Here is a 26,092-nt window from a genome sequence, read left to right on the forward strand (position 1 = left end):
AATTTATCCTGTTCAAGTATAATTTTATGTCTTTCATTATCTATTGACTTTACTTGTAGATTTACAGCCATATTCTAATGATTACAAATGAGGTAAACCATGCAATCTATGATTTTTTTGGAGGTCTGGCTTTTTGCTTAATATATATTTTTTCCAAATCTTTTCATTTCCTTACGAATGGTGCAATGTCATTGTTTCGGATGGAAGCATAGAATTCCATTTTATGTATATAATATATAATGTACGTATACATTATATATATACACACATGCGCACACACACTTATATATATGTATACACACATACCACATTTTTGTGATCCATTCTTCCACTGAGGGGCATCTGGATTGATTTTTTGCTAGGGCAGGTTGCAGTGGCTAAGCTGTGGAAGAAATGGTAATTATTAACTCCTCACACATTAGTTAACAAAGATGGCTTATTGCCTTCTCCTGTTAGTTCACAGAGTCATATCCCCAAGTCTTCAGGAGGATAGATACATCATTCAGCATTTCCTTTTAATAGATCTCTCCTAGGTTGGAGACACTTGGTTCCTGGGGCTCCTGCAGTGTTCCCTCCACGTGGGCATTTTGATTATTGACTTTTGTGAGATATTTTTTTCTTTTAACTCCAGCTGATAAAGATCCTATGGTAGGGAATATTTTAATACCACCTTAAAATATTTTACCTATGAAAGTTTTCCATAGGCTGATTATGTGGCTTAGGGATAGAGTGCTTGCCTAGCTTACATGAAGCTCTGGGTTCAATTCCTCAGTACCACATACACTTTTTTTTTTTTTTCTCCAGTCCTGGGGCTTGGACGCAGGGCCTAAGCTCAGTACCACTTAAACAGAAAGAGCTGGAAGTGGTGCAAAGAGAAGTTTTCCATCAACTTCTGTGCTTTCCATCAACTTCTGTGCTTTGTACTATTACTGGTGTTGGAAGACAGAATGTTGAGGGTCTCAGCATCCTTGAGAGCTACACCTATGGTGATGTTATCTTGTAGAAGGCTTCTTTTATTACTTCTTCTCATGGGTCATTTTTCCCCCTCTTCCCTTTTGATGACCAAGCATCAGAATTGGTCCTAAGGTTGTAGAAATCTCTTTCCTTCCCTGAACAAGGTTGCATTCTGCCAAACTGAGCTTCCTGGGAAAGGAAGGCAGGGATAACATGTTGGTGTTATGTCAATCAAGGGCCATGGGTATTAGGGAAGGGAGCCTGGAGTTCTTGGCCAGCTCAAATGCTTATGGGCAGTGAGGGATTTGCAAGGTGGCTAGAGTACAGACATGCAGAAATGGGCAAAGACTTGAAAGGCCCTGTGGGAGCTATTGTTCACTCCAGTACAGGGTGCACAAAACTCTAAGGTGTTAATAGGGAACATTCTTGTAGTCTAATGGTCTTTGACTGTTGTCTGTTTTGGCTTTGTCTCTGGGTATGGCCAAACTCACAGCTCCAACCATAACCTCCAGTGCCTATCTGATTCAGCTTTGGTCCAGCCATCAGAAGCTGTGTTTGCTCTCTTAATTCTCTCTCTAATTCATTCTCTCAGTCTCTGTTTCTCTCTGTCTCTGTCTCTCTCTCTGTCTCTCTGTCTCTGTCTGTCTGTCTCTCTCTCTCTCTCTCTCTCTCTCTCTCAGGAAAGGGATAGGGAACCCCCACGTTGTCCCTTCCTGGGGCGCGGAGGGCCAGCATAGAAACTGGATGCAGCCCTTTCCCAGGCCCTGTATGGATGTGTTTGCCCAGAGACTGGCTGCAGCTGGGGAACAGGAACATTCCAATTGTTGCTTCTTTCTTTGTGGCTCTCTGACTCCATTCAATTACAAAGTAGTGCTCTTTCACTGCTAAAACTAAGAGTCTCTGGGCTACAATTTCCAGCCACAGACCCTGCATTTGCTATGCCTCAAACATGACCTTGAGGCTACTTCCCATTACACACACAACCCACAACAACATTAACCAGTCTTCTGTTTGGGTAAGGAAGCTCAGTGCAAACTGTGCCTTTCTGCCATAGTTTCTGCCTGTATTGGCCCTCAGAAGGAAACTTCATGACAATTCAGGATGCAGAAGCCAACCATCTCATGCTATTTAGGAGAAAGGAAAAGTCAAATCAGATCATAGTGCTCTTGAGTATTGTGATACTTTGACTGACTGGCCAGGCTGCTTTGGTCCTTGAGACTACTTGCTAGATGTGAAGGAAGCTGACTTGAGATGTGCTATGCTTTTTTATATGAATACATTATATAATATAACACACATATATTATGGTCTCTGGACCACAATATATATATATATATGTACACACACATATGATATACGTGATAGTCCTGGGGCTTGAATTCGGCTTGGGCTCTGTCCTTGGGCATTTTTGCCTCATGACCGACCCCTCCCCCCAAAAAATAGTATATGAAGTTACCTTCAGGCTTGGTGTAAATGGTATATTTGAAGTAAACAGAAATTTCATGTTTAAACTTCCATCTCCAAGATATATCCAAAATCTGAAAAAATTTAGGTCCAAGCATTTCAAATAAAGGATGTCAACCTTTAATATGATGTATATGGGGATATAGTGTTTGTAAAATTATTTCTATGCGAAATTTTGAAGTTAGACTTGTTGAAATGATATTTTGTAATGTGAGGTTCAGTGAATCAAGCATTTTATTTGTGTATATGGGATAGACAGGTGTGGGGATGGAGAAGGTGAAAGAATGAATACACAAGAAGAATTAAGAGATGCCAGAGACATTTCTAATATCCAGCATTTTGATTGCAGTTGGTTGTATAAGAGACTCCTCCAGTTTCATTAGTGCTGGTTGGTGTTGCTCAGCTGCTGGTCTAGGGTCTTATACTCAAGAATCTCGGTACTTGGAGATATATAGAAATATAAATAGGGATCCACGTGGTCTATCAAGGTTGTAGACAAGACTGTAAGCAGAACTTAGGTGATGATTCCAGTGTGTATACAACCCCAGGCAGCCAAAAGATATTCCAGAATTATTTGGAGTACCATACTTTCTTCTCCAATGGTTAAATATATTTTAACTACAAAGGTTTAAAATTAAATATAGATAATGCAAATAAAATCAAACAGAATAGAATCAAAGCCATACACAGGATTTGAACTCAGGTTTGTTTATTTGTTTTTGTCCAGTCCTGGGGCTCTGAACACTGGGCCTGGGCACTGTCCCTGAGCTTCTTTTGTAGTGTTCTACCACTTAAGGCACACCACCACATTTTTTAATAGTTTACTGGAGATAAGAGTCTCATGGACTGCCTGGTCTGGCTTTGAACCACAATCCTCAGATCTAAGCCTACTTAGTAGCTAGGATTACAGATGTGAGCCACCAGTGTCTGGCTCTCAGGTTCTTGTACTTGCTAGGCAAGCCCACTATATCGCTTGATCATATCCCTGGCCCCATTGATATTTCTTATTTAAAAGATTTCATTGTATTTGATATTTCAAGTAATTATTTAAAATAACTTGGTGCAATTTACAGGTTACAGTTATATTCAAATGCAAATGTACAGTGAAGTAATTGATATAAATCAGGAAGGTTTGTGAGCAGTGTCACAGCCTTTAGGAGGATTTACTAGGTTTCTAAGAGTTGTTCAAGTAAACACTCTGTCATATAAAGAAGACAACTCAAATATTTAAAAGAATTACATAATCAATATTCCTGTATGTGGTTTGAAAGAAAGAACATGAGTTTTTGAGAGGTGGCCTTGCTCATAGTAAGAATAGGGTATAGACCGGGTACTGGCCCCTCACACCTATAATCCTAGCTACTCAGGAGGCTGAGATCTGAGGATCACATTTCAAAGTCAGTCCAGGCGAAAGCATCCACGAGACTTTTACCTCTAATTATGTACAAAAAAACTGGGCATGGAGCTGTGGCTCAAGTGGTGGATTGCTACCCTTGAGCAAAAGAAGCTTAGAGGCAGTACCTAGGCCCTGAGTTTAAGCCCCAGGACTGGCACACACACAAAGAATCAGGTCTAAAGCCAGCTTCTAGTGGCTCATGCCTGCAATCCTATCTGCTCAGGAGGCTATAATCAGTTCAAAACTAGCCTGGGCAGCAAAGGTCATGAGACTCTTATTAGCCACCAAAAGCTGGAAGTGGAGTTATAGCTCAAAATAGTAGAGCAGTAGCCTTGAGCAGTGAAGCTCAGGGACAGTGCCCAGGACCTGTCTCCCCCCACCCCCGCGTGCCAACAGAAGGTTTAAAAACAAACAAGTATGAGAGTTCAGATAAACCTTCAAGGAAGTGATGACCCCAGACTTGTGTTCAGGTCACAGTACTCCCAAGCATCTGCAGTAGTACTTGGAAGAATTTTAGGCTTTTCAGATTTTCCATTTGCATGGGCTACAGGTTACACCATCAAATGAAGTTGTCCTAGATATTGATCTTATTAGTCCTTTATCCAAATGCCATAAGAAAATTTAAATAGTTGGACAAGGTAAACTTTACCTCCTCGAGCTCTTTCATCTGCATTCACAGAAAATAAGCAAGTTTGGGACAGGAGATTTTTTTTCCTTTTTCCATTTGTTAAGGTTGAGATGAAATTAGGTATCGTGCCAAGCCCTGGATTTATTTCATGTTGGCTTCTTAGCCCTGAACATAGTTCATAGTGAAATCCTGAGATGGAAGATGCTTGGCTTGTCTGCAGATGTTGTCTTTTGGGTCTGGCTTCTGGTAATTAGGCACTCTTAGCTGGGCTCTGCTGTTAGCAACTCTTTGAGACAAATTGCAAAATCTTTACAACCATCTGAGAGATGAACAAGTAGACCCAATGACACTAGAGAGAATATTGGTAGTTCTCAAAAGTTTGAAAAAGAATGCTTGGAGAAGCAATCCTCAAAACTGAATTTCAAGATCCCTTTCCTCTAAATGTACCTGAAAAGGTGCCTTAAGTTACAAAATCAGGATCTGAGAAGATTTTGTCAGGCTGAGATGATAGGCTGAATTTAATAGAATGAAATGGAGTAGGAATAAATGTGAGGTTTTGTATTTGGGTCTGAAAATTCCAGCTGGGAACAAGGGCAGGGCAGTTGGTGTAAGGTGATAATTTCTTTTTGTTCCTAAAAATTCAGTGTAGTGGTTGGGCACTGCTGTAATCCCAGCTACTCAGGAGCTGAGATTTGAAGAACATGGTTCAAAGCCAGCCTGGGCAAGAAAAGTCCATGAGATTCTATCTCCAGTCAACCACCAAAAAGCCAGAAGTGGAAAAGCCCACGAGGCTCTTCATCTCCAGTTAACCACTAAAAGAAGTGGAGCAGTGGCTCAAGTTGTAGAGTACAAAAGCTAGACCTTGAGTTCAAACCCCAATACCAGCATGCATGTACATGCCTGTATGCATGTGAGCATGTGCACGCACGTGCGCGCGCACATACACACACACACAATTTAATGTTAGGCTGCATTAGCTGAAATAAAGTATTTAGGATGAGGAAGAGATAAGCACACTCTGTTGTCATACCAGGACTCTTGCTACAGTTCTATATGCCAGACTCTGAAAAGAAAACGGACAAAGGATAGTTACAGGGCCTTGTCTGGGAATGTTCAAAAGTTAAAAATAATAAAAAGAAAAGGGACATTTAGCTTGTATGTAACTCCACACCTGCATGGTGCTATTAGTATCTGAAGGCACTTTGCCATGTGCATAGGGTCTAACCTAGCTCTTAGTAAGTTAAGAAGAATAAGGAGCTCTGAGGAAGAAAGTTACATCAAGCCCCATATACGTATGGTTTTTATATTGAAGACACAATGAACTGCTTCCTTAGAAATCCTGGCCTAGGTTTATGGGGGACTTAGAACTTCAGATGTGAGAATGGATGATTTAGAGGTGCTTTTTATCACCACAATCACATAATTCCTTTGTCTTCTGGTGGTGAACACATCCTGCTCATTCCTAATGGACAGGTAACAGACAGACAGTGCTATGATGACAGTAACATTTTAGGCAGCGATTGGTGACAGACTTATCCAGTCTGGGCTCATGGTTCACCTAAGCCAGCCTGCCTCCCTCCCTCCCTCCCTCCCTCTCTCCCTCCCTCCCTCGGGCTTGAAATTTGGGCCTTGGCACTGTCCCTAAGCTCTTTTTGATCAGGGCTAGCACTCCACCTCGTGGGCCAAAGCACTACTTCTGGCTTTTTCTGTAATTAATTGGGGATAGGAGTCTCACGGACTTTCCTGCCTGGCTGGCTTTGAACTGTTATCCTTCAGATCTCAGCCTCCCGAGTAGCTAGGATTGCAGGTGTGAGCCACTGGCACCCAGCTCACTTAAGTATTCTTGTGTTGGTCCTTGTCAGCCTTGCAGAGGAGGTCAAGAGATGTGCTACTGTTACTGGAGGCACTACTATCTCACTATTTCTTCATTTTTTGTTGTTGTTTTTTCCCTGTGTCCTGGGGACACATGACAAAGTTCTTACCCAATTCTGCTGTGCAGAGTGCCTAGGAAATTGGGTAGCAAACCCATATCACACACTGATGTTGAAATTCTGCCAGTTTGAGCATGTGCTAGGAAGGAGGAGCACAGGTACTTTGGCCTTGGGATGGTATATAGACAAGGAAACCAAACCCAGGTGGGTGGCTAGAGATTTCCCTGAAGTAGCATTGCTGATGCAGGCCCTTGAAGGAGATGTAGAATCTGGCTAGACAATTTCATGGTGATAAAACACTTGAACCAATGTCATAGTGATTGACTTCAGACTTGTTTTTGACCAAAAGGAGTTCTCATTAGAATGGAGCTGAATAAAGGCAGCTCAATGCTGTCTTAGGACATGGAGAGTCTGTTGACTGTTTAGAATGTCAAAAGATTTTCAGTTCTTGATGCTAGAGTAGATTGGAGTCACAAGTTAGGCTCTCTATCTTGTAGAGTAGGGTTTTTATTCACTTAGTATCTTTGTAATAATACATTTTTCTATTTCGCATGTTTTCTTTTTCTCCCCTACTAGCACAGTCTTGTGTCCAGTTAGTCCCTGGTACATAACCACTTTCTGGGTTCTCTGCCTTCATACTGTTCCTCTTACTTCAATTATAAGTGAGCTGTGTGGCTCCAGCATTGTATTCTCTTGTGGTCATAATGACACTAACTGGACTTACCTACAAGCACAAGCCTGGATGAGGAGAAAAATGAATACAAGACTGAAACAGCACTGGGTTTGTTTACTTGCACTCTTAAATTTATTGTTTTTTATAAGTGACCACCCATTTAGGTACTCCAAGCAAAAAGGCATATTTAAAAAGACAAATTTCTATCCTCAGTGGCTGGACAAAATTTAAAATAAGCACCCTTCCTCTGAATTTTCCTTAGTAAATATTTTTTCAATCGATCGCACAGTTTATTTTTCTACCATGAATAAGCTTGAATTTGTAATTTAAAATTTTTAATTAATCTCTAGCTTTATTTTAAAGTAACCTACCTAATTGTAAACTTTTTTTTCCTTTCAGGTAGGAATGAATTAATAGCCAGATACATCAAACTCAGGACAGGGAAGACGAGGACCAGAAAGCAGGTACAGTAGCCCGCCTGGGAGTTGTGCATGTCAGCGAATGGCCCCAGGAGGCATTGGGCTGCCTTGGCTGCTGTGCTTTGGCTCTAGGAGCCCTGGTTCCAGTTCCTGTAAGGAGTCAGTGTCATAGGTGTTCTGGATTGGCTCGTTTCCACTGTTCATCATTTCAGTGACCCTTGAGCATGTGGCCTCCGAGTTCTCATATGCACGTGGGAAAGTTTCCCTGCCAAGGACAGTGTCTGAACTGCCCAGTGCTGTGATTCAAAGCTGCCGGGGGTTTTTGCCCAAATGTTCATCTGCTAATATTACAAAAGCTGCAGGTGCAGCTATATTCACAAGCCAGAAGACTTGGAGATTCTGTGCCTGAAACATCCTGAACCGATTACTAATTAGTCATCCTTTCAATGAGGAACTCTTGCTAGCAGCCTAGAGTATTGGCTGAATATGATACCCAACGATGTGTGTGCTGGGCACTGTGATTCTTAAGTGATAGCTTTTTGTCATAGCTGCCATGACTGAAATGCTGTTAACTTAAATACCTTTGGGCAGATCAGGATCAGGAATTTGCCTCTGTGCTTGACCAGGGTTTTACCATTCCTGGATCTTTCAGATGTAAAGCAGCCCACATTTCTGGTATGAACCAGTTCACAACTGGAACTAATGAGAACTTAATGTGATTAGCCTGGTGCAGGTGCCTCACACCTGCAATCCTAGTTACTTGGGAGGCTAAGACTTGAAGGATCTCAGCTTGAAGGCAACTGGGCAGAAAAGTCCAAGAGACTTTGTCTCCAATCAATTAGTAAAATACCAGGCTGACATCATGGCTCAAGTGGTACAACACCAGCCCAACAAGCTGAACAGGGGCCTGGCTCTGAATTCAAGGTCTAGTACCAGCAAAAAAGTGAAAGTGTTTAACTAAAAATAGAAAAAGAAAGGCAAAGGAAATAAACCAAATATCTGATGGGTGAATTGCTAACAGGAAAACATTAAAGTTGGCCCTGCTGAATGATAATGGCATCAGACCTTAAAAATGACAATCATATCAGCCAGTTGTGGTGGTACACATCTACAGTCCCAGCTATTTGGGAGGCTGAGGCAAGAAGATTGTTTGATCCCAGAAGATCAAGACCAGCCTGGGCAATGTATAGAGAGAGACTCTGTCTCAATATAATAGAACCCCAAACTTTATCCAACAACCACAAGCTACTGTCTGGTCAAGTTAAGTCTGAGCAAGCAGCCATGGGGTTCTCCTTCCAGGGAGGCTTTGTTTCCTGAGTGTTACTGGGGGCTGGGCCTTCGCCCTGGAATGCTTCCTGTATCTGGTCTGGTGCTGAGTCAGCCTGAAGGGGTGGCCTCCAGCCAGCACAGAGGCCAGTGAGGTCTGCTGGGGGATGTCTCTCCCCCCCCCCCCCCCCCCCCACTGACCAAGGCCCTCACCAAGTCAGAGAATCACCACCAACAAAACTTAGATGAAAATAAGTACCAGCAGGAGCCACAGATGGAAGGGTGAAGAGGATTGGGAAGTCCCTGCTTCTCAGTACTTAAAAAGTACAGAGGCAAACTTGAAGGAAAAAGAATAGAATAATTGAAATTTAAAGACAAATTTGAATATCAAAGGATCTTTTATATTATCATAAATCCTCTGATTTCCAATTGGAGAGTTTAGAAAGAAGCAAGTGCCAGGAAGTACTGAAATTATAAACAGTACCTTATACATTTCAGAGCCAGCAGAACTAATCTACCTGCCTGCCTGCCTACCTACCTACTTACCTACCTACCTATCTACTGCTGCTGGTGCTGGACCTGGGCTGTCCTGCTGGCCTGGGAGCTCTGGTCATTTACTATGTGACCTGTTCTTTGGGGGACTCTTCAACATTTGACTGAAGTCCACTGAAAGACATGCAGATTGATTTGTTTACCCAGTGGAATCATGTGTTTCAGAAGCTGGCTGGGCAAGGTTTCCATACCCTGTATCCTGGGGATGTTTTTAGGCAGCAGTTGGTGATACCTCTCCAATGTGAATTTGTCGTTCAGCAAATCCGTGTGGTTTTCAACCCAGATTTTTAACAGGCTGGCTGGCTGGCTGGCTGGCTATATTCACACATTTCGCTTTGTAATAATATGCAAATCCATTTGGCATCCAGTCAATATCCAAAAGAGTGGAAGGATTAAAGATATTTATAAGGGGAAAAAAAAGCTGTGCTAACTGGGTCTTTTCCATTTCTCTTTGAGATCTAATTTACATGTGAGTATTATTTTAACATTTGCTACAGAATCCAGAGCTCTTAATGAGATCAGAATACAACCAACAGCTTCAGCTTTTTGATTTTCAGAATGTGCTAATTTATGGATAGTCTCCTCTAAATTGAGAAAAAGGGATTTTCCCTCCTGATGCTGAGAAACTATAAATATTTTTGTTTATTTTTACCCAAACCTTTTAAATTTTATAAGAAAACAACCTTCTCTCCCTCTGTCTCATCCTTCCCCAAATTAGTTTTTCCAGTGCCCCTTGATTTCATTAATTTCTCTCGGGGCAGGAAAACTGAGATGAACCTAAACTTTTGTCCTGAAACAAGTCACTGCAATGATGACCCAGTCTGAAAGCTTAGAGCAGTGCTGGGGGCTTGGTGTCTGGCTGGGACTGTGTATTCCTAACTGCACAGCTTTGTTGAGATGCAAATAACCTCCCCCACCCACCCTCCCCAACCCTCCTAAGGAGCAGCAATTTTATATTTGATTTCCTTTTTTTGTTTTGTTTTGTTTTGTTTTTTGTTTTGTTTTGTTTCCCTTCATAAACCCGAACAATGTAGGTGTCTAGTCATATACAGGTCTTAGCAAGAAAGAAAGTTCGAGAAATTCAAGCCGCCATTAAGGTACGTCTGGCTTGCCCAGTTGTAGGGGGCTTTTCATCTCCATGGTTACAGGCTTTTCCTTTGTTTTCCTCCCTTCCCCTACCCTGCAGGTGTCTAGTCACATTCAGGTTCTTGCCAGAAGGAAATCTCGTGATTTTCATTCCAAGCTAAAGGTATGCGCTTTTCTGCTTTTTGGCTTGTGGTTGCTATGCATCTCACTTCCTGTTTTCCATGGTGACTGGTGAATGCCTGGTGCTGGGATTCTTGTAACCTAGTTTCCTCGCATGTGAGAGCTGTTTACATTTCTTTGTGTCTAATCTCGCTGTTTCTGTACTAGCCTCACATTAAACTGTGTGTTTGTGTGTGTGAGTGTGTGTGTTCCTAATAACAATGCAAATGCAGCAGAGAGCTGGTCTTGATAACTTTTTAGCACAGACGTTTGTTGTTTTTGTTTTTTAAAATACTTTGAATGTTCACCAAGCAGCCCTTTTTTAGCAGAGCTTAAAAAAAAAAAAACAAACCCAAACCCAAAGGTGACACAAAGTTGATGAACACCTTCTTTTAAAAAGAGAAAAATCAAATCATTTACAGAACGATTATGAAATTACTTTTTGAAAAAAAATCAGAAAAATTTATTTTTTATGTATTTTCAAGAATATGTCGAAAAGTGATATCATTTTCGTGGATTTATCATATTAAAAGAAAAAGTTAAAGTGTGGCCTTCGCAAAAAATGATGGAACTTAGGGATGGGAAAGCTCTTAGTGAAACTCTGGTTTGCAGTTATGTTTATACTTGAGTTCACATAGACCTTTTTTACACGTGGGCTTCCCTGTACAGTCTTTTCAAGTACATTTCACAGCAAAAACAGAGGCATTGATAATTGTTAAGTCCAAGCACTTTTTCCCTTTCTAAAATTTGCAGTCAAACATGCATGGCTTTGATTTTTCTATAATGCTGTCTTTGAAAAATGCAAGGGCTTAGAGTTGGCCTTAGTTTACAGTAAAAATTGAATTTTTAGACTTATAATTTTTGCCGTTCCCACATACTTTTTTCTACTCATGCATTAATTAAACTTGTTTTGTTCCACCTAAAAGATCAATGTCACTTCACAGCAAGTCCGCTAGGTGTGTTTTTTCTTTTTTCCCCCCACCTTTATGTAAACCAAGCTGGCTGTGGAACAGAACTAGAACTAGTGTTAGCTAGGATGGAGCATTTGGTGTGCCCTCTGCAGTGGGCAGCATGTTGGCTCGCTTGCACGTGTGGCTGATGGTGGCTGGCTTTGAGCTGCACTGGCTGAGCAGTTGGAAGGCTAAGATAACTTCCTCCATTCTGCTTTTTAACCAAAGGTGTGGTTCTCTCTATGTGGATGTAACTACCCCAGTAATTGCTCAAGTTCCAACTCTGTTTCTAGTTTCTCTGAGCTAATGAATTAATGATGTTCAAAGAAGTTTACAGATACCAAATTTGTGTTTCCATTTGTGATGTTATGAATTGTTCTATTTCTCTTCTATCTGTATGCATTCTGTTGATGCCATTGGGGCCTGAAAGCCCTGTAAGTGATGACACTGTTGTTCAAGGATCCTCCCTGGATACAGGAAAATCACTTGGTGATTTTAAGAATGTTCCTTCATTGCTTTATTATGCATATGTATGAAGTCAGACATAAATAGCTGTGTTTATATGTGTCTCAACAAAAGAAGAAAACTACACCTTTCCATTCCCCCTTACAACTCCCCCCCCCCCCCGCCCCGCTTTTTTTTTTTTAAGCCCTGGCTCATTTTTGGTCCAAGCACAAGGAGGAGGTGGAAAGAGAGGCTGTAGGGATAGCATCTGGCTCAACATTTAAGCTCCAAGAACCACCTCCGTCTTGTTAATTTCTCTTCTTCTTCCCTACCACATTATTCCTGGAAAAATGGAAGTTCTCTATTTTCTCATGAGCTAATAATATAGATTGAGAGTTCTGGGCACAGTGCTCATCATGGTAGGCAGTTAAGCGGCTAACACCCCATCCTAGAACTGACTGTGTAGGAGGGAATGTGAGCTATAGGGCTCTGCTGAATGAGTAAGTGGGAAGAGCCACAGTGAAACACGGAGGACTTAGTCCCAGGGACAGGACCTTGAAAAGTAAACTTCTGAAAAATGAGGTTTCATTCTAATATGTAGCCTCCTGTGTGTGTTCTGCTCACTCTGAAGTGGGGTGCTTTATTCTGATTTTGAAGAACAAAACTAGAAAGTATAGTTCAAAGAGTATAGTTGACTGGATGAAAGTCATTAGACCTAGTAAGAGTCAGAGTCAGAATTTGAACTCAGACCTTTTAAAATTCTAAACTACTGTTTACTCTGGTTAGGGTTCATCTAGTGGAGGTAGGAGATGGATTTTTAAGTTGAAGCCTTCATGCCCGCATACTGTATAGAATAGAATCTGTTACTCATCAAAGAGCCTCTGTACTGAAAGCCTGTATTTTACCTTCAAGTCCATAGTCAGAATGTGGACCAGTGGCATCATTCTTATGGTCATAGGTAACCTGGGGTTGGTGTAGTCCTAGCTGCATTGTTACCCCTCAGAGAACATCAAGAATAGTCTGAGAATAAGGCTGACTGTCACATCTCCAGCTTGCTGCCTTCAACCCCCTATGGTTATTTTATTCTTACCCTTCTAAGTAGCCAGCACCAGGACACAGGCACAGGAATCTTGGTCCTGTAGGAAAAATGGACCCGTTTCCCCCCCTGCTCTGTCCTCCTGGGCTCTGGCATCTGGTGGCTCTGGCATCTGAGACCACATTTGTGAGGGAGCAGAAATGATTAACTTCCCTGAGTTCACTGCACTCAAGCAACTGCCTTAGTCTTCTTGACCTTTCATATTAACTAATGAAATACATGTACTACAAAACCTTGAAGTCATCCCCAAAGACAATAAGAGGAGCTTTTTAGGTGAGTAATGGGGATACCTTAAAGTAGCCAAGACAATATGAGACATTGCACTTTCCCTGCCAAGATATATATAGGAAGGTTATGGAGATGACTGACCATCTCAAGGCCTGTCCTTGCTCTGCCTCAACCAGGCTGGTCACCACATCTCCACATACTCAGAAGGACACAGGTCTTTGGTCCTGTGATGACCTGTGACAGCTTCCTTTTACCTACCCTCCTGTGGGGTACCACAGCAGGGGCTACTGCCAAGTGTGGCTTCCTTGTTTCTAAACCTTTCCCTTTTCTCTGTGGGAAGAGTATGGCAGAATTCTCTAGGCTACTATTTTTCCAGCTTTTAAAGAAAAGCATAATTTGTTTTACATTGAATCTAAAAATGTCAATATATAAAAGTAAAAACTGTTCACGCTGAAGCTCTCCTTCTTACATCCTTATGAGAGTCTTTTTAGTTTTTCCATTGAGTACAGTTTGAGAACACACTCTGTTCCAGGTAGAAGGAAAAGAAGGAGATGGCAGTTTTCTCTAGTTGTTTCCCATCCCTCACTGGATAGCTCGTGGATTTCACATAAAACTCCTGTTTTGAACTCACATAGCCTGGTCTCCATGTAACTTGGAGAAAACAGACACATAGTGCTAATGACCATCCTGATGTCACATTCACAGGTGACTCATCCTGGCTGAAAAGTCACTATTGACAGTTAAACTAAGTTCCACAGGCCAGGCTGTGTGCTTCTGCCATCTGCAGAGGTTTCCAGGGTACTGGTTTGCAGGTTAGACCACACCTCCTGTTTCCTCAAGTGCATGGACTTTAATTTAATTTTATTTTTAGTAAGGAAAAATTATTCTAGTAAATTTGTAAAATGTACATTTGCACTTGAACTTTAAAGGCATCAGATGATTGTTTAATTTATGCCATTAACATTTCATTGAGAGTTCAGAATATTCTAGGGCCTAATAGATGTCCAGCATATAGAGTTGAATATGCAGTTTATGTTCTTGAGGAATACTAAACCTTTCTGTTACCTTTCCAGTAGGTTGTCTTTAGTTAGGGCTCTGTTGCAGAAATTAAGCCAGGGTGTGCAAAGGCCACTCAGAGAAAAGAATGATTAATTATGAGAGTAAGAGGTAGGAGAAATCTTCCTGGGGCAGATACCATTAGAACCAAGCATGAGTCAGACAATGGATTTCCATAGAGATAGGGTGTTTGGGGCATCCTGAAGAGCAGCACCAAGGCATACAGTGAGAGGTGACTAGAGAGGTACTTTACATGAATCATTTGGAAATATCTCTGAATTTTGGAGAATAACTAAGAAGGTAGGAGGATGGGGCAGGTACCTGGACCATTTCTTAGCCTCTCAGCCCACAGCCCCTCTATGTACTTCAGCTAGCCTGTGGATCCTTGTTTTGGTTCGCTCAGACTGTTCTGTGCTATCTTCTTCATTGTTTTTACAGAAGTTGGATGTTTGCAAGTTCTATCCCTGTCAAGCCTGCATAATGAACACAATAGTGTTTAAGAATTAGCTTATTTGGGGGCTGGGGATATGGCCTAGTGGCAAGAGTGCTTGTCTCATATACATGAAGCCTTGGGTTCAATTCCCCAGCACCACATATACAGAAAATGGCCAGAAGTGGCGCTGTGGCTCAAGTGGCAGAGTGCTAGCCTTGAGCAAAAAGAAGCCAGGGACAGTGCTCAGGCCCTGACTCCAAGGCCCAGGACTGGCCAAAAAAAGTTAGCTTATTTGTTGGGCACCAGTGGCTCATACCTGTGTAATCCTGAGATCTGAGGGTTGTAGTTTGAAGTCAGCCCAGGCAGGAAAGGTCGTGAGACTCTCTCCAGTTAACCACCACAGAAACAGAAGTGTCACTGTGTGTCAAAGTAGTAGAGCACTAGCCTTGAGAGAAAGAGTTCAGGGACATCACCCAGGCCCTGAGTTCAAGCCCCATGACACCCCCCCCCCCAAAAAAAAGATAGTTTATTGAAGGCTGAGTTTTTTAAAATAGTGATAATCAAAACTAACTAAAGTTTTTGTTGTATCAAGAACACTAAAAATGCATGTCTGTGCTATCCATGGTGATTATTTTTGTGATGATATAGTTCTTTTTAAGACTTTTAAAAGGAAAAGAAGTCAAATTATAAAACATTACCCTTTATTTTTCTTGTTTCCTCTATTCACCTTTCTTGCCCCTAAATCAATCTCCCTCCCTATCTTCACCCACAGTATTTCCTTGACCTTTGTTTCTCTGAAAAAAATCAAATCTAATGAAACGGCTCGTTTTGCTTCTGTTTTAATATTAACTGAGATGTTGCTTGTTGTCATCCAGAGTTTGTGCTGTAGCTATTGGCACCAATATGAGACTTTTCTCTACAATTTACAGCAGTGTAAAGAGATAGTCTGAGCTGACAATTTGGGATGATTTTGGATATGGACAATGACCATGTGGAAGAGAGAGAAGCTTGGGGCAAGCAAATATTGTTGAAGCCGGGAGGGCTGGTAGCTTAGTGGTAGAGCACTTGCCTAGCATATGAAATAAAAGGCCCTAGTCTTGATCCGTAGCACCACAGCAATAAATTAAAAGTAAAAAAAAAAAGATGAAGAAAAGACATACTGAGTAATGATAGGAGGTAATGATGACTAAGGATGGAGAAACTAGAATAAACTGACATCAGGGTATAAACACTCAAGAGCCTCTGAATATGATGAAGGGAATATAAGGGGATTTATGGCCAGAGCACCAAGGTATTGGAAATTGGAATATATTAGATAAATGACAGTGCTCATTGCTAGTCCAGAAGAAACCTTAGATTTGATGGAGTCATATCTCAGTAATGAGGATGTCATAGGTGTGGCTCCTGCTTAAACAAAATCCTTATGACTCACCGTTCTTTATGTGATGTGATTTAGATGACCCACAACTTTGTTGCTGGCCTGATTCCTATTTTAAAATGCAGTTAAAGAGGGCAACTGATTTCTAGGTCTGTAGAACATGTACTTAGAAATTCTGCAGATACCATATTAGAGCTGTCTCTCCAATTTTATGTTCTCAGCTACATCTGAAGCAGTGTTACCATCCATACTAGGTTCATTTGTTGTCATCCATCTCTCCTTTCCCCTGGTTCAGTCCCTTAGATAGCAGCATGGTCTGAGAACTAGCTTGCAATGTTTAAGTCATTCTCTTTCTTGAATGATTTCATTTACCATTAATTAGTAAAATTCAGTCACTCTTTCTAAGCTCCAAGTACTTATTATCACAGCATGTTGAAAAACTACAAAATTCTTCACACATGTGTAGTTGTTCTTACTCAAAGTTCCTAAATAATGTTTCTGGTTCTTGGATCTTTCTCCACTGGTTCAGTTGTCCTGTGAGCTATCCTCATTAACATAAAAAGGTACTCCTTTATTAGCTGATGGATGAGACTTACAGAAGCCACAACCAAGCTTTGTAGACCAGAGCTCCCCCCAACATCTCCCCCCCCCCTTCATATTGGAGATGGAACAAGCCACTTTGGTTCACACTTCAGTATGTTTGAGTGAGTAGAAGACACAGGACAATGTCTAGAAGAGGAAGCCTTCATTCTTCCCTAAGGTTGGCAGTCTGTCTTAAGCAGAATATCTGTTCCTGTCTGGCCCCAGACATTAATGAAGATAACATGCTGATAATGCTTTTTCCTAGCAGAGTAGAAAATGACCTGAGCTTCTCTGGTTGGTCCAGTCATTGGTGACTAATTTATAAGTTATGTGTGCTCCCCTGGGGCCATTTTCTTCATTCTTGCCCTGGTGGCCTTCATGATTTGATTTCTGGACAGACCTTTCTTTTCAATCAGCCATTGCTTCCAATAAGCAGAAAGCTTAAAGTTAAAATTGTTGATTTAATTCTTTTGAGTTGAAGAACTTCCCTAGGGCATTGCTAATGTCCAGCATTCTGGGCCCATGGATACAGACATATTTACAACTGTCCCCTTCCCCCCACTTATATTCTTCTATAGTGCTTCCTGTGTTCACATGAGCACTCGTGTGGACCCTTAGTAGAACACAAGGCAGAGAACCTGGTCAGCAGCCTCCTTGTGTGTGGAAGCTGCAAGACTCTTGGTTGCTTTAACAGGCTGGGAAATGATGCATAGCCATTCCTGGCATTTCCTAGGTTCTTCCACATCCTTTTTTTTCTGTTCATGATATGTACCCTTCCTCCCCAAAGATATATTCACTACTTTAGTTTCAATCTAACTGAGTTAAAACCCAAATTGGAGAACATGTTTTTTGCTTAGGTGTGATAGGATTAGACCTTATATTAGCAGTGCAGTTTAGTTTGGATTTTCCCCCTCCCTCCCTGGTACCACTATGCCCAGCTATTGGTTGAGGTGGGTTCTCACCAACTTTGCCTCAACTGGTCTTCTACCGCAATCCTCCTAATGTCCTGAATAGATGAGATTACACACTGTGCTCAGCTTTGAATTTTCTTTCTGTGGGCAACAGAAACAGAGAAATAGAAAAAATCCTGGCAGTATTTACCCTTCCATATAGATAGTAGGAACTATGATGAAAGTGCTCTAAAGTATCACTAATTTATGAATAACATGGTGAGCACCAGAGCTTTTCATGTCCTGAGCAGGATGTAGCCTGGATGGCAAGTAGGTAGATACTGGTCTCATACTGGTCTCACAGGCTTGAAGTGCATCAGACAGCAAGATAGAGGGCGCTCTGACAAGTGTGGAAAGCAGTCCTGAGCAGGGAGGGCTGTTCTTATACTTGCTTTATAAATGAAAATGAAGAGGTTGAAATGGTTTTGTGATTGTCAAGGATCACAAATCTGATCATGATGCCTGGGTTCCCTCATGGCCAAGGCCAAGCTCTGTGTAGTGCCTCACAGAGTGCTAGCCAAGGTGGAGGATTCACTCTCTGACTTGAGCTGCTGTGAATTGTCTCATCTACTGAGCACTTTCTTTTGTGTTGAAAGGAAACAGGACAAGCAATGGGTCCTAGTGTTCATTTTGTCCAGAAAACTACCAGCTGAAGTTCCATTACCCAGAGAAAAAGGCACTAAAGTCAGGGCTGCCTCCTCCCAGACACTCAGCTGTGGTCCAAAGCTAGTCTCTCACCACACCTACTATCTAGCAAAAGGTGCTTTTCATAAGGCACACCTACCAGTCATCTGCACTCCTTTATGATGCTGGCCCCACATCAGAACCAAAGGAAACTGTGTTGACAATTATAAAATACTAAATATAGTGCAGTACATTAACAATGGTAAAAGCCTTGAATTTTTTTTCTTTGATGTGAATGGAGTCTTTGGCATTTGGAAATACAATAAGATGAATTAATTGCTACTCATTAGGCAGCAAGTCAGGAGAAGTATGAATGTGCCTTCTCTCCTCCACATTAGCTGTAGTCTGACCAGAATAGCCCCCTTTTGTATTTGCCCCTGCCTTCTCTACTAATAAGCAAATTAGAGATCATGACTAGAAAAAAAATTCAAGTGCCCTCCATCCTTTCTCCAAAGCCATCCTGCAAAACCATCCTGCAGTCGTGTGGTGTTTATCTGCTCAAGGGCTGTGCTTATAATTGCAGAGGTCATGCAGATCTACAGAGTGCGAGATCAGAAACATCATCTGTAAAATTACTTCTTAGGAAGTATTTTGTGTTTTTCTTAAAGAAGTGATTTTCAAGCAAATTGCTGTCTTTCCTTCCTTGCACTATGCTTTTATACTGCTGGGGAAAGTATTTTTGGAGAAAAATGTTCAATAGGTATCAAGAGCATGGAGGTTCATTTTTTTTTACCCCAGAGCTGAGGACTAAATTCAGGGCTGTGCACTTGCCAGGCAAGTGCTCTTCCACTGAGCTAAATTCTCAACCCCTTGGGGTTCATTTTTTTTAACTTTATGTATTTTTCCCATGAATAAATTAGCTTGGAGTCCTATCTTTAAGCTGATGGTTCATAAATTTGGAATACATTGTTTTTAGTATGCTGTTCATTAACATGGCAGTTATAATATACTATATATGCTAGTCCATGGCCTTTTCCTATTACCTTTAAAGATTGTCTGTGAGTATTGCCTAAAGACCATGAGAATTTTATTTTGTAAAACAACCAAAAACTGGGGAAGCAAAGAGGGAGAAAGAAGAATAATGTCATTGGAAGATGGATGGGGGCTTCCCAGCTTCCACAAAAAAATCACATGTCCCTGATCCATGCAAGTAAAGCATTTCAGGGTAACTCACACAAAGGAGACTCTCATAAGGTGAAAGTTTTAGCACAAACTTATTTTAGTATAGCAAGTTGAAGTAGGAAGAAAATAAGTGTTTCCTTCTCTCCATGCAGGAAATGGAGTTAAAGACTTGAATTGGTAATTTTTATCTGTAGCTTTTCTACTTCCTGAGTTGGGCCTAATACATATAGTCTTGTCCTTAGACAATGGTTTGGGATGAATAAGATGGTTGAGGGCCACACAAAACCTTTAGGACTTTCTTTTGCCCAATAGTGGCTTCCATTTTTTTCAGTCTCTTTTTAATTGTCAAGTGATCCCAAATTTTTACTATTTCAAAGGAGAAGGCAGATTTAGAGAGCACCTCCTGTATCTCCTAATCATATAACTTAGTATTAAAAAGGAAGTATGGTGGGAGGGATGCTTATCTGCTTTTTCAGTTTACTTCCTGGGTTCAGCTTCTGAATCTGGCTCTTCGGATATTTGTTAGTAATATAATTTACTTGTCTCCTCATCTATCTGTCTTACCTCATTAAGACCAGGGTGACATCCAGAGTCTGATCCATAAGATTTCCTGATCCATAAGATTTCCCACTCTTGCCATGTGCCTTTGTTATTGTGCCGTGACCCCATATGTATTATGTCCATTTCAGTCTTAAAGAAAAGGAAGCCAGAGGAACAGAGCTGTACAGCAGCTTTGCTCTGCTTCATGAAATATGAAAGGCTGTTTACTTAGTAACAATAACAATTTGGAAAGCTTGGGGCTGAGGAGTTTATGCGTGACACAGATTGCTGGACCGTGTGGCAGGAGCAGTGAGGCCATTGATAGTACAATGTGCCCGAAATTGGATGGTGGATGATGAAACATGCCCCTGGGCCCAGTGCTTTTTCTGCTTCCCTCCATCACCCTCCCTACTCAGGTAGTTGGGGTTTTGTTCTTAGCATTCATCTCTTCCCTCCCTGTCAGCAGTCTATAGTTCGTCTTCACAGGTCATGGGTTCATTTGGAAAAGGCAGGCTTGCCCTTTCTTTCCTCAGCCCCAATCCCTCTTTTTGTGGTATCATTCTTTGTAATTTTAGGAGTTGAGAGACTTTAAATCAATAAGAGGAGGTGGTGTAAACCTGTCCAAGCTGGTTTTTTCTTGTGCTTACGTGGGGGGCGAGTGAGGGGGAGGAATTTCTGGCAATCGAAGACATTCTGAAGTTAACTCAAATAGTTCAAAATTAAAATAATGTGCTCATTTTTGTAAATCTCATAGACATAAATATTGATAGGTGTGAAGAGAATTAAAATAAAATTAACTTGCTGTTCAAGCATAGCACACATTTTTACATGTACTTCACTTATTGAATAGATCAGTCCTCTCACTCCTGGTGTGAGATGAGAGGCAAGAATAGCATGGAACATGTAAAAGGCCAGGATATTAAACCTGAGTGACACAGGGAGGCTATTTACTCAGGCTTCACACTTAGAGTGATCATTTTTCCAAAGGCAAGCATGCAACTCTGGGCTGAAAATGACAATTGAGAGATCTATCCATTGAAATCTCTGAGCTCGGCACCCTTCCAAACTACCATCTTAGTACAAATGGATTTGTGGCCAGCCTCTCCACCCTGATTTCCAGTGCCTTGATAGTGCTTATTATCTATCTCCAGGGTTACTTTAGGTTTTAAACAACAAAAAAAACTTAATCCTTTTAATTTTCACATAGATGAAGGGGTGATGTTATAAAGTTAAATGAATAGAGTAGCTCCTCTGCAAAAGGTAGGAAATCACTGGTATAGATGTTTTAGTCCATTTGCAGAAAATTGCCTATTCTCGGATAGGTAGGTCAAGTGCACAAAGAATCACTACTTGAGCTAAAAGTTCCATTCCACATTTGGCTTTACTCATCAAGACAGGCAGCCAAGAGTTGCCCAGAATCTAACATCTTTCTATCTTCTTACTAGCAGGATTAAAAAAAAAATTATTTTGCCAGTTCTGGGTCTTGAACTCAGGACCTGGGGACTGCCCCTGGCTTCTTTTGCTCAAGGCCTAGTGGTCTACCACTTGAGCCACAGCGCCACTTACAGCCTTTTCTGTTTATGTGGTACTGAGGAATCAAACCCAGGGCTTCATACATGCTAGGCAAGCACTCTATCACTAAGCCACATTCCCAGCCCTCCAGCAGGATTAAAAATTTTTTTTTTCCTGGCTATATATATTAAGATGTTTATATTTATAGTGGAACTTGCCTCCTTTCTAGAAAGATATTAGAGAATAAAATACAGGTCTTTATTTTGTAGATGATAAAAAATTAAGAGGTGTGAGCTGATTTACTTAAAGGTAGTAGATCTCACTCCTGCCAGTCAGGTGCACGTGTGACATCACACCTGACTCCTCAGCAAGCATCCATTTGGCTGACTTAGAGTACATAGTGCAATTGCTTTGCTTTCCTGCTTTTGAACTTTGTTTTTTAAATTTAGGTACATGGTAGAATACCTAGATAATAGAAGGTTAAGTTACAAACGGGGGAAAAAGAAACTTGAGTTTTACTTTCTCCTTTCCCACACTGCTTTCTCTCTCTCAACAAAAAGAATATCAAGTTATCATGAACTAGTTGAAGAACTTTTTTTTTTTTTTGCTCAAGTCTAGCACTCTGCCACTTGAGCCACAGCGCCACTTCTGGCCGTTTTCTGTATATGTGGTGCTGGGGAATTGAACCCAGGGCTTCATGTATGCGAGACAAGCACTCTTGCCACTAGGCCATATCCCTAGCTCCATGTTGAAGAACTTACAATAAACCTAGAAGAGGGAAATGTTTCAGGATTCTCCTAATAGAAAATGGGTTATGTAAATTTAGGAAACTCATTTCCATTTGGATCTGGACTTTGGTTCACAAGTGTGCCTCACCCAAGAGTGCCAAACAGATTTTGTACTTGCGCAAGCAGAATGGCCTATCATCAGCATTTCATAAATTCAGAGCACTCAGGTCTGTGAGAGAGGCCGCAACACATCCTTCTGGAATAGAGCCAGCCCCAAGCAAGGGCTCTTTTGTGAATTTTCTTTATGATTTATACCAGCAAGATCTATTGTTTTCCAAGCTCTTTGCCTGTGTTTCAAAAAACGTGTAAAGCTTGTTCTATGCTTAGGAATGTGCCTGTGGTCATACCTACACCATTGCCTCAGTTTTAGAAATTGTCTTGTGAGCATTTATAGCCTCTTGTTAGGGGTTAAGTGGCTTTGGGTCAATAGTCTAAAGTGACTGACCCAAAAAGCAATCAGTGAGCTGGAGTTGATACCAAGTTATTCTTGCCCATGAGCTGCCACATTTTCTATCTATAGGTTCCTCTCTGAGGGGAGGGATTGGGCAGCGTCTGGGTGAAGCCACAGGATCTAAGAATGGACCGTCATATTTGACTCCTGTGTATGTCCGACTGGGTTGTTTTAGGTTTGTGGGCATGTTGTCAGACAGTTTAACATAAAAACCCACCTCCTTTAAGACTGAGAACCCTTTAGCTCCCCACATCCACAGTATCTGAAATGTTTCGGATTCTTAAAAACAAAGTAAAACAAAACAAGTTACCTGAGGAAGTTAGTTTAAGGTTAGAACATTTGGCAAGTTAGCAGTGGATCTTTACTTGGAAGAATGCCAGCTGATGAGGAGATAACAGGCATCACTGTGATTACCTAGGGCCATAGCAACAGGGACCAGTAATCCTGCAAGCTTCCAGGGCCCTCGTGATGTCATTCAACTACAGCACAACATGACAGATATTCACTGCACCCCTGAAAAGCCAGCTTAGAGGCTCATTCTTTCTTCAGTTGTGATCTAGGGGAATATAATAAGATAGAAAAATGTAGGCAAAGCTGGGCACTGGTGGCTCACATCTGCAATCCTGACTATTCAGGAGGCTGTGATCTGAGGGTTGCAATTTAAAGTCAGCCTGGGCAGTAAAATCGGTGAGATTCTTATCTCCTGTTACCTACCAGAAAACCAGAAGTGGCAGTGTGGCTTAAAGTGGTAGAGCGCTCGCCTTGGGCTGAAGAGCTCAGGGAGAGCGTCCAGGCCATGAGTTCAAGCCTCACGACTGACAAAACAACAACAAACAATGTAAACAACTATTGAACATCCCCCCCCCCTCCTTATCTTGCTTCTTTTCAACCTCTTCTATTCTTTCCTCCCTTCCCTCCCTCCCTCCCTCCCCTCTATCCTTCTCAAGGGCTAGTACAAGCTTTTTGAAAAACACACATGGTGTTATAGGTCAAAATGGTACACACGCTGCTGAAGAATCTTTGGGGTTTTCTTTGAAGCCTCCAGATTCTCTCATTGGGCTTCTGTTTTTGTATAGTCCTCTTGGCCTTGTCTTTGGCACCTCAGCGTGTTTATTATTCCTCACTTTTGGTCAGGACGGTAAGCATGGATGCTTGCCTCCCAGCTGGCACTGAGTGTCCTAGCTACAGCTGCCTTTGACTATCCTCATCATGAACTCTGAATGGCAGCTGAGGAAGTTACTCCATTTATTTTGGTATTACCATCATTTTGTTCTATTTTGATGGCATCTGGACCCCAGGTTATAGACCTTCATCCTATATACAGCATGGGGCCTTTTTGTACTGTTCAAACATGCAGCCCTGCTTATAGCATCAGGGCTGCCGCATGAGGTGTCTGACCATTGTTACATTTCTTCTAGAGTCAGATAAAGAGACTGTGGGGGAGGAAACTTATGTTTGTGATAGTTGAGTATCCATCTTGATAACCGTCTTTCTAGATAGTCCTGGATCATACCTTCCTTCTAAAATGTGGGAAGAACAAAACATGCTTCTATGCATTTCATTGTACTGAATTATTGTGTTTGTATACATATATATTTGACTGAAGAAGAAAAATAATCCTGCATTTGTACACAACCCTTTTTAACAAATTGTTTGTTATTGTGTTCAGGTTACAAGCATGGTAAGTATTTCACCAAACAAAGTAGTATTCTTGTATTTTAGCTATGCTTGGCAGACTTTTTTTTTTTTGCTAGCTTTGTGTTATAAGTCTTGGCTTTTCTAGAAAAGATCCCCATTTAGAAAAAGAGGAAACTACTCACCTGTAGTATTACCTACTTCCTTGGCTTTCCTAAGAAGCCCTGTAGCCTTAGACCCAAATGGGGATTCTGGGAAAAGCATGTGCCTCCTGCCAGCATGCTGCTTGTCCCACCCCCTGCCATCCTGCTGCTTCTGAGCTGCCCCCTGCAGGTCACTGCCAGGGCTTGCCCCCAGCAGAGCCTGGACTGTAGCCCCCAACAGCAGGCACATATACAGGGCTCTCCAAGGGCTCTGTGGATGGTTCTTTCACAGCCCACATCCATGTCTCCTCTCCCTCCTCAAATCTGCACACCTAAAGGCAAGTCCTTTTCTTCCCCTACTGTGTTAAGTAATTGTAAAAAATATCCCAGAGACTGAAAAATTAAAAAACAAATGTGTGTATATGAATGTATGTATACACACACGCATTGTATTACTCTTCTCAGAGGCTTCCTATTCTTTTGAAAAATGGACTTAAAAACAAAAAACCCTGCCACTGCGTACTCTTAGTGAGGAGTTCTAGTAGGCTGAGTGTTTTTGCCTCTTGGCTGTGTTTATTTATCCATGCATGTTTGCTTTTCTGGCCTCTGTTGTGGCTCTGTATTTTAGTCCATGTGCTCGTGGCTGTACCTGTTTAACCTGCCTGGTCGCCATGCATTCTGTATTAAGTCAGTGTGTCACTGTCACCTTCAAGGATCAGACTGCAAAGGACAAGGCCCTGCAGCACATGGCGGCCATGTCATCAGCACAGATCGTCTCTGCCACTGCCATTCACAACAAGCTGGGGCTGCCTGGGATCCCACGCCCCACCTTTCCTGGGGCACCAGGGGTAAGTCAGGACGAGCATCAAGATTGGTGACTAGGGCTGGGAATATGGCCTAGTGGTAGAGTGCTTGCCTCATATACATAAAGCCCTGGGTTCAATTCCTTGGCACCACATACATAGAAAAATACAGAAGTGGTGGTGTGGCTCAAGTGGTAGAGTGCTAGCCTTGAGCAAAAAGAAGCCAGGGACAGTGCTCAGGCCCTGAGTTCAAGCCCCAGGACTCTCCCCCCCCCCCCCAAAAAAAAAAAGTGATGACCACCAGGGATAAGGATTTGACATGGGCCTGCATTGAGCCCTTCACCTAGTACTTCTTTTTTAGCTGGGTCCAATGTACAGAAGGTCAGAGACCACCTAGTAACGAATTGATGCTGGCTGCAAAAGAAAGAATGGAGAGATCCAGAGGCTAGAGTGAGAGGGAAGGAAAGGAAGAGGAAAAGGAGAGAAAAAAGGAATCAATTATAAAGACATGAAATTAAGTATGACATTCTAATGCCCTTATATTATGGAGGTTATGACCTGCTTCTTTAGCTCTGTCCTTTTCCTAGCCCTTGGTCTCTATCCCCAGTCCTTAGGGTCACTTTATCACAACTAACCTCCAAAGACCAAACATTCTGTTGGTATATTCATTTAGACCCCTACCAGAGAGCTGAGAAGCATTATATTATCATCTCATTTAATCCTCTCAGGGCTTCTTGAATACTTTGGTGTTACTGCCATTACAGATGAG

At 41.7% G+C, this 26,092-nt stretch overlaps 1 protein-coding gene across 9 annotated transcripts in view; it reads left to right on the top strand.

Annotated features, from left to right (window-relative positions):
- Tead1 (TEA domain transcription factor 1) overlaps positions 1-26,092 on the top strand; it is a 254,498-nt gene that overhangs the window by 171,560 nt on the left and 56,846 nt on the right. For 3 of the 9 annotated variants that reach the window (XM_048361600.1, XM_048361599.1, XM_048361598.1), the window contains exons 3-7: positions 7,446-7,510; positions 10,318-10,380; positions 10,470-10,532; positions 24,412-24,423; positions 25,234-25,368. In XM_048361600.1, coding sequence (XP_048217557.1) covers positions 7,446-7,510; positions 10,318-10,380; positions 10,470-10,532; positions 24,412-24,423; positions 25,234-25,368 — 338 coding nt within the window. The remainder of the gene's footprint in view (positions 1-7,445; positions 7,511-10,317; positions 10,381-10,469; positions 10,533-24,411; positions 24,424-25,233; positions 25,369-26,092) is intronic. The other 6 variants (XM_048361603.1, XM_048361602.1, XM_048361606.1 and 3 more) reach the window with 4 other exon arrangements.

This window comes from Perognathus longimembris, chromosome 13 (genome assembly GCF_023159225.1).
Source record: "Perognathus longimembris pacificus isolate PPM17 chromosome 13, ASM2315922v1, whole genome shotgun sequence".
Lineage (NCBI taxonomy): Eukaryota > Metazoa > Chordata > Mammalia > Rodentia > Heteromyidae > Perognathus > Perognathus longimembris.